Raw genomic sequence first — 12,905 nt, 5'->3', positions numbered from 1 at the left:
AAAAAATGGTCAGAGATCGTTGAAGAAAACGAAGCGATGATAATGAATAGTAAGTTTTTGATGTAAATACTAAAAAATCTAGGTGTACTAAGTAGTATTTCGCTGGTCAAAAGCAACAAAATTATAAGATTGGTAATGGTCAAACATAATAAAAACCAAAATATCCGAAATAACGAAAGCTATTTGATAATTAAAATTTCCATATTTCAGAAGAATCAGCGGCACAGGAAAATGAATTACTTGATACATCTTTAAAACAATCGTCGGTTGCAAATAACTTGTCGAAAGAAAACCCTAGTAATAATATAGTATTTAAAAAAGAAAAAGGAGAGGAAAGCAAAGAATTACATGAATCTAACATCGTATTGGAAATTTCTAATACTCAGCCTTCGAATTCGACAATTCAATCCAGTATGCTGATTCAGGAAAATGAAAACAAATTATTGTTTGAAACAACAGTTCCTGTTGTAGGATCAAAAAGTAATTTCGATATAGGCTACATAACTCATCAATAGTTTCCTGATTGGTATTATCTAACTAATTACTTTTGAATTTCAGAAGAACCCGATACAATAATAGATAAATCCATATTGGAGGAACAAACTTCTACTGTTGATATTGTGACGAAAACCGAACCTACAGCGAAAGAACTTAACAAATGTTTTTCCAAAAACAACATTACTTCGGATAATTCTCCATTACAAAAAAATATTGATCATGGTACGTATTTATTAACTAATTACTTTTTAATTTCAGAAGAACCCGATACAATAAAAGAGAAACCCATAAAGGAAGAACATACTTCAACTGTTGATATAGCGACGCAAACCGAACTTACAGAGAATGAACCTAAAAAATGTTCTTCTAAAGACAACATTCTTTCGGATAATCCTCTATTACAAAAGTGTATTGATCATGGCAAGAAAGTAAAATCATCAAATACCAAGATTTCACAATCGAAAAAAGAAGACGATGTTATAGTTGTGAGCAATGTTGCTTCATCTTCAATTTCAAATAATTTAAAAGAAGATATGAATATGAAAAAGAATATTGAGCAATCTTTAATTAATTTGTGGGCAGCAATTAATAACCTAGAGAGTGAGTATTTGTTAAAATATTGAAAAACACCGGATCAATAACTGTAATAAAATAACATACATTTCATGTTTCAGAGAATTTAAAAACACCGTCAAAAAACACTTCTACCAATTGTGATGCCAAAGATATGCATTCCGAAAAGCCTCTTCCAAAAACCAAGAAATTACTGAAATATTCATTTACATCATGTTCAGATATCATTGAAGAATATGAAGCGATGATGATGAATAGTAAGTTTTTTATGTAAATTCTAAATAATCTAGCTGTACTAAGTAGCATTTCACTGGTCAAAAGCAACAAAAATTATAGGATTGGTAATTTTCAAAAATAAAAAGGGCGAAATAACCGAAATAAAGAAAGCTCTTTTTAAAAGTAATATGATGATTAAAATTTCCATATTTCAGAAGAATCAATGGTACAGAAAAAAGATATACTTGATACATCTTTAAAACAACCGTCGGTTGCAAATAACTTTTCGAAAGAAAATCTTAGTAAAAATATAGAGGGTAAAAAAGAAAAAGGAGAGAAAAGCAAAGAATTACATGAATCTAACGTCGTATTAGAAAATTCTAATACTCAGCCGTCGACTTCGACAATTCTATCTAGTACGCAGATTCAGGAAAATGAAAACAAATTATTATTTGAAACAACCGTTCCTGTTATAGGATCAAAAAGTAATTTCGATATAGGCTACATAATTCACAAATAGTGTCCTGATTGGTATTTACTAACTAAATATATTTGAATTACAGAAGAACCCGATACAATGAAAGAGAAACCCATAAAGGAGGAACGGACTTCTGCTGTTGATAGAGCGACGAAAACCGAACCTCCAGCAAAAGAAGTTAAAAAATGTTCTTCCAAAGACAACATTCCTTCGGATAATTCTCCGATACAAGAAAGTATTGATCATGGCAAGAAAGAAAAATCATCAAATACCAAGATTTCACAATCGAAAATAGAAGACGGTTTTAAAGTTGAGAGTAATGTGACTTCATCTACAAGTTCAAATAATTTAAAAGAAGAAATGAATAAGAAAATGAATAATGAGCAACCGTTAGTTAATTTGACGACACCAATTAATAACCTAGAGAGTGAGTATTTGTTAAAATAGAGCAAAATTACCGGATCAATAACAATAATAAAATAACATACATTTCATGTTTCAGAAGATTTAATAACACCGTCAGAAAACACTTCTACCAATTGTGATGCCATAGATATGCAATCCGACAAGCCTCTTCCAAAAACCAAAAAACTAATGGAATATTCATCTAAAAAATGGTCAGATATCGTTGAAGAAAACGAAGCGATGATAATGAGTAGTAAGTTTTTGATGTAAATACTATAAAATTTAGGTGTACTTAATAGTATTTCGCTGGTCAAAAGCAACAAAATTATAGGATTGGTAATGGTCAAACAAAATAAAAACCAAAATAACCGAAATAATGAAAGCTATTTTTAAAAGCTATTTGATAATTAAAATTTCCATATTTCAGAAGAATCAACGGCACAGGAAAATGAGATGATTGATACATCTTTAAAACAATCGTCGGTTGCAAATAACTTTTCGAAAGAAATTCCTAGTAAAAATATAGAGGGTAAAAAAGAAAATGGAGAGAAAAGCAAAGAATTACATGAATCTAACGTCGTATTCGAAAATTCTTATAATCAGCCTACGACTTCGACAATTCTATCTATTACGCAGATTCAGGAAAATGAAAACAAATTATTATTTGAAACAACCGTTCCTGTTGTAGGATCAAAAAGTAATTTCGATATAGGCAACATAATTCACAAATAATTTTCTTATTGGTATTTACTAACTAATTACTTTTGAATTTCAAAAGAACCCGATACAATAAAAGATAAATCCATATTGGAGGAACAAACTTCAACTGTTGATATTGTGACTAAAACCGAACCTACAGGGAAAGAACCTAACAAATGTTTTTCCAAAGACAACATTGCTTCGGATAATTCTCCGATACAAGAAAGTATTGATCATGGCAAGAAAGAAAAATCATCAAATACCAAGATTTCACAATCGAAAAAAGAAGACGGTTTTAAAGTTGAGAGTAATGTGACTTCATCTACGAGTTCAAATAATTTAAAAGAAGAAATGAATAAGAAAAATAATAATGAGCAACCGTTAGTTAATTTGACGGCACCAATTAATAACCTAGAGAGTGAGTATTTGTTAAAATAGGGAAAAAACACCGGATCAATAGCTGTAATAAAATAACATACATTTCATGTTTCAGAGAATTTAAAAACACTGTCAGAAAACACTTCTACCGATGATGATAACAAAGTTAATCCATCTGAAAAACAAAATGTTAAAATCATGAAAATCAATGAATTGTTGGAATCAACCATTGATTTGGAGTCTTCTATTACTCAGCCCTTATCTTCATCAATTCAATCTTCTAGTTCTTTCGTTCAATTTAATGAAAATAAACCGTTAATTCAATCGATTATTCCTGTGGATGAACGAAAAAGTAACTTTTGATGTGATATATTTTGTTTTATTTTCTTATTCAGTTGAAATTTGAATATGTTGCCTTAATTTAGATTACTTATAGTATTTCTCAAATTCAATGTTTAACGTCTATTCAATATTTTTTTTTAGATATTTCCTATTATATAAATACCACATTTAATGAATACTCACTCAGAATATGACATATTAACTGTCTTTTTAAAATCAGAACTACGAATAATTAAAACTTATGCTAGTATTGAAAATTTCATTTAAATTAATTTAGTATCATATTGACTATCCTGAATTTATACACCGTTCAAATTTTATAATAAATTACATTCGCTTTAGAAATAAATGCTTCTTCTTTCATTTAACTTTAATAACGAAATAGCCAAAATTTTAAATCTTTTATAAATTGTCAATATGGTAATTAAATTTCTTTTATTTCAGAAGAATCAATGGTAAAGAAAAATACGATACCTAATTATTCACCTAGTGTGGTTGACGTATCAGTGAAATCCAAGGATACGGTTAACAATTCATATAAATCTGTGAAAGATATAACTGGATCTAGTCCTGAAACTGTGCGTATTGTTCTTTCTGTAAAAAAAGAAGATAAAAATGGCAATGTTTTTAAGAAATCAATCGTAAAATATCTAGTTCCTGTGGATAAACAAAAAAGTAAGTTTGGAAGTAAACTAAAGAAGATGATTTCTTTTAACATAGTTATTTACTAATTCATTGTGTTCGAATTTCAGAAGAGTGGATAACAAAACAAGAAATTTTATTAGTAAAGAATTTTCCTATCCCTGTTGACGTTGATAAATAATCCAACGAAACGTTTGAGAGAACAGAATCTTCCGCTAATAAAAACAAGTTTAATGGAAATGATTATTGAAAAACGATGATACTAAAAATATAAATTACTTCGCATATAATAACATGTTTTTTTATTTTGCGTTTCGCAACACCACTAGCAGATTTTGATGCCATCATATTATTAATTAATGGAGTATAATAATTTATTGAGTATTTTGTAAATTATTTTGAATAGACTCTAAACGACGACACACGAGACATGAGACACGAGTATCACAGAAAAAAACAATTAAGTAATACGTTTACGTAGCGATAATATTTAATCGTGTTATCTATGACATATACGTTTATATAATATATATTATGCACCAAGGTGGATATGCACATATGAACCTTCATATGCATCTTGATATGCACATATGAAGATAATGATTATAATACGACGGCCCATAAGCGACAAGGCGATAATAAAAAAAATCACGGGTACGGATTGCTATAAACAGTGACGGTGTTAGAGTGCGATGCCCTGGGTAAAATAAATGTTGGATCTTATAATTTATATTAATAAAATATTTTAAGTTCAGTTAAATCACAACCGCGGGACCTTAATTATAATTTAAGACGCGGGGCCCTGGGCAACTGCCCCTATTGCCCACCCCCTCGCGCAGTCCCTGTCTATAAATAACGTTTATTCACCGTCACAGTAAAGTACATCACAGAAATATAATATCTATATTTTATAACAATAATATACTAATTTAGATTGAGTAAATGAGAACCATTTGAAATTTAAAACAATTTTTTATTTTTTCATAAATAACAGTATTTATTTAAATATTTAAAATTGAATACACCTTACAAAACGATCACTATAAAAATATTTGAATAAAATGTTAATTAATGAACATCTAGAAAAAAAATAATAATAAATAAAACAATAAGATAAGTTTAACAGTTCAATAAATTAAAAGACTTATTTTTAAAATATTTTTTTGATAAATGAATTTCTTTGACCACCATGATAGGCAAAAGCAATGTCGTTTATACCTAATTAAATTTTTTCCATAGCAAAATTGTTTCAATAAGTTTGATGCTACTCTATTATTTTTATACTTGAGCACAGCATACCATATGATTTTTACAAAGATAAAATAAAGGAAAAATTTTCTTTTGCCAATTTAGGACACGAAGAGTGTGGGTTATGTGAGAAATTTAAGCTACACGGTATGTATAGTGTATGTATTCATACTGCTATTTTCTTGAGTAAACAACATTCAAGTTTGTATTATTTTACTAAGCAAAAAAGCTATAAGTCAATTTAAGTCAGTTCTTGACAGTTAATAGTAAAAAAACATATTTTTTAGATTTTACATAAAAAAACTAAATAAGCCTCATTTCATTTTTAGTTTAATTCAATACAATATATAAATAGTACAAAGTAATTTAGAAAAAGCTATTTTTCTCGAAACTTTGAAAATGGTGTATACTGTCATTAGGCTAAGTAAAGTAGTTAGTATGGCATACACTATTCAGTACTTTTCCGTTATGTAAAATAAGTTAATTCAATACTGGAAAGTATAAAACTAAAATGTTATGACAAGATGTTATTTTTATTTTGGTTTTTATAATTTATTGATATGAGTTGGTAAATGTTATTGTATTCTAATAACAAAAACAACCATTGTTAGTAAAACATGTACATATATATTTTTTTAAAAATATTAATAATTGTTTCTATTCAATATTCAAATGTTATATTAGAAAAATGTGCTTAAATGTCATAATTGTTTCCATTGACACCAAGAGATATAGACACTGAGCATTAAAATAATATATATATATATATATATTTATATAATTATTTATTTAAAATAAAGATATTTTGAATTAACACACTTAAAGTATTTAGCAAGACCAGTATTTTGATGTATAAATCGACTATATAACCCAAATAGTAATGGTTTTATAATATTCAAAATTGTTCAAAAGTGTAACTATTCACTCAGTTTTACGGTATTAAGTACCAACTAATTCGTAAGTAAGTTTAAATGATGGAGTACAGGTACATGGATTCATGGCATAAATCTAGTTTAGCGTCCACGCAGTTTTTTACATTTTTTTTTTTTAGATTTGTTCCTTGTTTATTTACTATCAACTTTCCAATAGATTGGTAGTTCAGTAGTATTATGTATTATAATAAAATAAATAATAAGCGTATTAAAGAATAATCTAAAATTTAAAGCACAAAAAAAAATGTTTATTTTCACAACTTCAATTACCTAGATAATTTAAATTATTAATATATTATATATTAAAAAAATTCAAAATTATTTTTTAATTAGGTAATCATGGAAAAATATATATATTTTTAAGATTTTTTCGTCAAACCAAAATTATTTCATTTACATTTTACGAAATGAAACTAAGAAACAATTAAATTGTTCAATTAAAAGGAATAAATATATTGCATTTGATTTCTAAATAGGTAGTTATTCTGAATAGAATTAACCATTTATGGTAAATTATCGTATTCACTATGCGTTGGTAAGAAGATTGAATACTTAAAAGTCTTTTTAAAATGTAACGTAAAAAATATAGTATAAACTATTACACAAAAGCTGAATGAAAACGACATTTCAAAGATATTACAAAAATTATTCAACGTTCAACGTTGAAATTCAACAAGACAACGATTAATCGGTTTCAATTCTGTGATAATTTGATTTTATGCTGCAATGGTTTTAAATAGTGATTAAGTATTAAAAATCCTACTTCGCTCCAAATGGAATTAAAATTCATTGAAGGAACAGGAAAAAAAGGAACGAGGCAAAGCTGCGAAACCTCTTATCAATATCATCATATAATTTTAATGGTTCTGTGAAAAAATACAAATATTTCTCTTCTTCTTCTGTAAATCTAAGAAAATTTGATAATCATTGGTAAGTGAAATTATTAATTTTTATAATTAAGAATGTGTTTGTAGACAGTATAGTTACACCATAGTAGTTACACCATAATATAAGTATACACAAAGGAGCCTTATAATGTATTAACTGTTCGTTTGATTTTTTTTTTCGATGGTTATAATTTAGGTAATTTATAAGTTAATTATATTTTTGATGCGTTTGATTTATATCTTTCCACAATATTTTCGAATTATTGACCAAAGCCATAACCAGCAAAAGATTTTTTTTTCTTCTTTGGGTAAGAGGTTAAGCAGTGTTTCCTAAACTGTGAGGCATGCCTCCCTAGGGCAGTGGCGTGTTTGATTTAATTGTATGGTGGGTGAGGGGTACTAAATTTGTGAGCATTATACACTAATTAAGTAAAATATTTTTATTTTTATTATATACTTATGTTCTTGAATACATACTTATTGGTCCATTTTGTACTTGGATCTTTTACACATTGCACATCTTGAGAAAGGTAAATAAAATACAATAGAGCTAAAATTTAAAATTTAAATGTAATATTTTCTTAACATAAATTTATATTATATATAAATAAATTGGTTAATAGGAGGGGGCAATCGCCCTCCCCCCCCAAATACGCCGCTACCCTAGGGAGATGCAAGCATTTATTGGGTGAGGCGAAAGATAAATATTTATATTGTATTTTACACTATAATATATTTATTTTTAGATCAGGAGTAATGTGTTTTTATTAAAATAATAAAAAAAAGTTTTTATTTATTTATAGGAAGCGTGATTAAAGGTTTTTTTTATGGGGATGCGTGAACCAAATCAGTTTGGGAACCGCTAGGTTAAAGTATAAATATGTTTTTAACTAGCAAATTTTAATATTTCAAATGTAATAGGCATTTAAAACTATTTTATTTTATTTTAAGAAACCATTTTGGGGGTCTGAATCCAAACCTCCTCCTTTTGTCATAACCTTGTTCTTGATAGTTACTTTTGCCGTCTAGTGCCCTTAAAATTCACAAATAAGGGTGAACCAAGGATATAAGAATCAACTACAATATTCAATATATAAAATGGCTTTTAATTTTTATATGAATAAATATACAAATGTGGTTTAAAATTTGAAATCCATCAAACGGTATTTAATCATAATGATCCAACGTCTATGTAGGTACTGCAGGTAACGTGTTTAATTATTCGAACCATAATATTGTAGTGTATATCTTACCATAACATGTTTTCGTTGAAAAAAAATCTGTTATTGCTCGAGTCGGTGAATAATGAGTTTCCATATATGTATTGTAAGAATAGGTACAGACTGTGATTGGGTAAAAATTTGGATATAGTTCAATATTTTCCCCTTCACTTTCAATTGTAAGTTGTTAAGATACGATGATAAATTAAATAAATTAAAAACAATTAATACATTTTATAATAAAAGTATAATTTATTTTATTTTTCTGTCACGTCCAAACGTTTTATTTAATTGTTATTTAATAAGGTAATTAGTAATTAGTAATTACATGTTGTGATGTTTTTTATTTTAATAACTATGTATAATCATCGTGATTGGAGAATCATAAAAAATATAAACGCCTGAATTCAGCAGGTACGTACCAAAACTATATAATAAACACAACGTAAGTACTAATTACAAGTGAAAGAATTCTAGATTACGAGGAACATACAAAGTCAACCTGTTAAATGATGAGAGCTTCATTATTTTGGTATGTCTGGCACGAGCATGACCTTTGAAAAAAATGCTATGATGACAGTGTTTACATGATCACTGAATCGTTCTCGACAAGTCCATATTAAATTGTAGGATATGATTAAACCAGTAAACAATTCAATATTATTGTTAAATCAAATAGTACCAAATTATTTGTCATATTTAAGTGCAATAGTCAAAAACAAAAAATTAAATTAAAAACAGTTTTTTAGAAGCATTTCAATTACTTATTGCGATAAATTTATCTAGTTTATGTTTATTCATAATATACTATATACATATATGTGTGAGTATTGTGGTGACAATATTATACTTTAACTAGGTTGATACAGTTCAGAAAAAAGTATCAAAAAAACAAATAAAATGCCTATATCTTGTCCTACGTACAAATTATATGTTTACATGTTTTTTATAGGTGTTTATTGTGCTGACGTTTATGTAAGACAACGTTGTAAAAACGAAACGTTAAGCGCAATAACAGCATGTTCGAACTGTAATGGTAGTTAACCATTTAATACCATTTTTTTGTGTGGTTCAAGAGTTTGAGTTGTACAATCTACTGGAAAAAAATATAGAATAAAATTAACTGACTAAATGGAATAAATTTCGGTACACTTCAAGGCTTATTTTTTATATTTTTGACGCTCGTTTGACGGTTTGAGAAAACACTGATTCTCTTTTGCCGGCGGATTTTCTTTTTCAGATCCCATATGTTTATTTTTTATTTTTACGTCATAATTATTGCATTTATCCAGCGATGATGGTAATGAACAAATAACTACTTGAATCGATTAACGTATTACATTTATTAAAGTACAGTTTCATTGGATTCGTACAAAATTCGTTGAGTCGGACGATGGAAAAATTTAACTTCTCGAGACTTCGCATGACATGGAAATATAATATTTTGAGCACGATAAAACGTATTGCACGTTGTCGGTCGTATGCAAAGCACAAAAATGATTGTTATTATTATACTATAACGGAGCTTGTCGTAAGCGTGCACCAGCAGAAGACTGCGTAAACGTGAATAGTAGACAACCTTCGGTTGTCTCCATATTTAGTATCAAAATCCCGTGTACGTTTATTATAGCAACAGTAACATATATTATGTACGTTTTTATTTTGAAAACTACATCCATATCGAGACAACTTGTGTGACCACAGGGCTCTAGAGATGATGACAAACGTACAATGATTACATTTTGTTTCCCTCTCTCTTTCTCTCTCTCTTTGCAGACGACGCGTTTGGGTAATTTTAAAATAAATAATAATCGAGCATTGTGCAAAAATTTGTAATTTTTCATTTCATGCTCGTTATTAAATGTTTATATGTACTAGGTATATAGTAGTATGTTATGAATTATATTATTTTTTTTTAATGTTCCCCTAAAATTAAAATTTAAAATTTAGTTTGTTCCACTTGATGATTTGGTCTGAGTAATCTATAGAAGTATCACACTTAATGAATACGTGTGTTATATAAAAATAATATTTTTTAGAATTTTATACTTACATTACTGTTCAAGTTTTTTTTTTTTTTTTTTTTGGTTAGGTTAGGAATATTTTTAATTAGACTACTTTGTTACTTCCTTACAAATAGATTTTGGATTACCGTTCTTACCCATAATCGTAGTCTTAATCACACCTCTGGTTTGCATATGTACCAAATTAATTCTCGGACAGTGGTTATGTAACTTTATATTATATTGTCACAATATGCTGTGTAGAACGGACTGCATCACGGGTGTCCCCACGATGAGGTGTTTATGGAATATGTGTAGATCCTTTTTTGGGCCTCATACGAAGAAATAGAGACCCATTTACTACTTATTTTTTAGATTGTTTAAAATAAAGATATAGTGTAAATAGTGTATAGTGTATATAGTGTAAATAGAGTGACTCCATCAGAAAATGCAGAGAACCACACTGTATACGCGTGTGTGCTGTGCGACTTTTCAGTACGAATGACTCTAGAAGTATAAGAAAAGTTGACAATAATGTAGTTAAAAGTGGTCGAACGCTGGAAATAATTAGGTATCTTTATAACACTACGTGCCTAGAACTAATCTACATTGCGTCCTAATATGGCCATTTTTTTGCGAACACGTGCGTACAGTAATCTCGTCGATCTGTAAAATCGTAATGGTACCCACGTGATACATATGATCGTACATAATCGTGAGTCGCATCCATTCTTGCATATACCTATTTTTATAAGCAGAGCAATATTTTTACTACAAACACTCAATTCCTCGGTCGCTTTAAACATGGGGGGAGAACATAATTTATGTACAACCCGTAGTCCACTGCTAAAATATACGTGTATATACTTGGACTAATATCGTAATTTTATGTTTTGTTTTATTTAAAATGAAAATGTAATATTTTTGATGTACGGAAATATTAATACTAAAGAATTATTAGTTATTTAAAGTTTCGACAAGTCGAATGCACCAACATTTTACGGGTTATCTATTCTCGTTCAAAGTTTGTACGTTAACTTTATTTGATTTTTATTTTGAATAAAATTCCTCGTATAAGTCGCAAATAAATAAAAACAGGTTGGTAGTTTTCAGAAAAATGTCTTACATCAGTAACACGAAAACGAAAATATATTAAAAAATGTAAAAAAAAAAAAAGAAAATGAAAATAATAATTTTCTTCCCTATAACCTTTTTCCTCCGCAGTGAACATTTTACTTGTACTGTGTACCCGGTGTTGCAAGTAAAATTGTTTTCGCAAACACCCGTTGATCTCGTTCCATCCACACAACCACGCGCGTATAACACGTGCATAGCAAATATCGAAGACCAATGGGCAAACGCCGCAAAACAATAATAACTCAATAAAACGTGTACAGGCATGCGCGTCTATTACACGCATAACACACTGTGACGTTGATTTATGCTGTAAGGAAAACCGTACGAAGTTGTACATTTTACTTTCTCCCGGTTGACGTATGGAATAAAATTACAATAACGTTCTGCGATAATTAACATTAAACATAAATTATTACTGCGGCGCGATCGTCGGTCGACCGTTCAACATGCAGTCAACGCGCGTTTGGCGTCTGCGCGTAATTATTGAAATAGGTACACGAGCGCAGGCAATCGTTCACTGAACGTCGATACTATCTTTAGGCGTAAAGTGCTAATTTTTCTAGTCGATAGACGATTTGACGAAAAAAATCAAAAATATTAATATACAGTTGAACAACGCAGTAGTGCATGGATGAGAGGGGGAAAAAATGTTTCAGACCAAGACACCTTGAACGTTTTTGAACGGTATACTTGGGAATCTGTCTGCGCGTATCGGTCGAGGACGTGAAACGTCGAGACAATTTTGTTGAATTGTGATCGCGTAATAACGTTGGCGTAGGTCAAAATAGACGCCAAACAGGATCGGACTCAAGAGAACAGATGTATATCGTTTTCTATACGTGCACGCGTACCTCCTACCTGCCTTTGCTGTCTAGCCGGTCGATGTCGAGTCTGAGAAAAATATTATTGATTAAAGTTTTCAATCTGCGAATACGTCGTTATAAATAATGCATGTCACGTGTGCGGTTTTATCTCGCTGTTGTAACGTGTAGTCATGGTACACCAGCAACATTGTTCGAAAGTATTATTAATTTTTTTGTGTCGTAGTCGAATAAGACAATACTGTTTTCGTCTAAGTATGGTATTGCCGTACACAAATGAATAATTTCTAAAAAATGTAAACAATATATATATATATATATATATAAACATATATTGTATGTGTAGGGATAATATTGTTGATTTTCAACGCAAAGCGATTTAAGAATATTTAGAATGTTTCCGTCGGGCGCAACGGTATTTTTTTT

General features: G+C 29.2%; 1 protein-coding gene across 1 annotated transcript; it reads left to right on the top strand.

Moving 5' to 3' along the window:
- Window positions 1-6: 6 nt before the first annotated feature.
- On the top strand, window positions 7-4,509 carry LOC112679568 (probable protein phosphatase DDB_G0282105). The gene is made up of 12 exons (XM_025549435.1): window positions 7-49; window positions 211-480; window positions 559-1,098; window positions 1,173-1,328; window positions 1,503-1,772; window positions 1,851-2,192; window positions 2,268-2,423; window positions 2,598-2,867; window positions 2,949-3,287; window positions 3,363-3,599; window positions 4,034-4,264; window positions 4,342-4,509. The coding sequence occupies exons 1-12, from the start codon at window positions 37-39 to the stop codon at window positions 4,410-4,412; spliced, it is 2,895 nt and encodes a 964-aa protein (XP_025405220.1). The 5' UTR covers window positions 7-36; the 3' UTR covers window positions 4,413-4,509.
- Window positions 4,510-12,905: the final 8,396 nt, after the last annotated feature.

The sequence above is a fragment of the Sipha flava genome, unplaced genomic scaffold (assembly GCF_003268045.1).
Source record: "Sipha flava isolate LNK unplaced genomic scaffold, YSA_version1 164_pilon_pilon, whole genome shotgun sequence".
Lineage (NCBI taxonomy): Eukaryota > Metazoa > Arthropoda > Insecta > Hemiptera > Aphididae > Sipha > Sipha flava.
The sequence above is the reverse complement of the archived record's forward strand: the minus strand, read 5'-3'. Positions and strand labels throughout refer to the sequence as shown.

Coding starts and splice junctions, on each gene's coding strand:
- LOC112679568 (XM_025549435.1), top strand. Junction 2,868..2,948: donor TCCTGTTGTAGGATCAAAAA/GTAATTTCGATA, acceptor GAATTTCAAAAG/AACCCGATACAATAAAAGAT. Junction 3,288..3,362: donor ACCAATTAATAACCTAGAGA/GTGAGTATTTGT, acceptor TTCATGTTTCAG/AGAATTTAAAAACACTGTCA.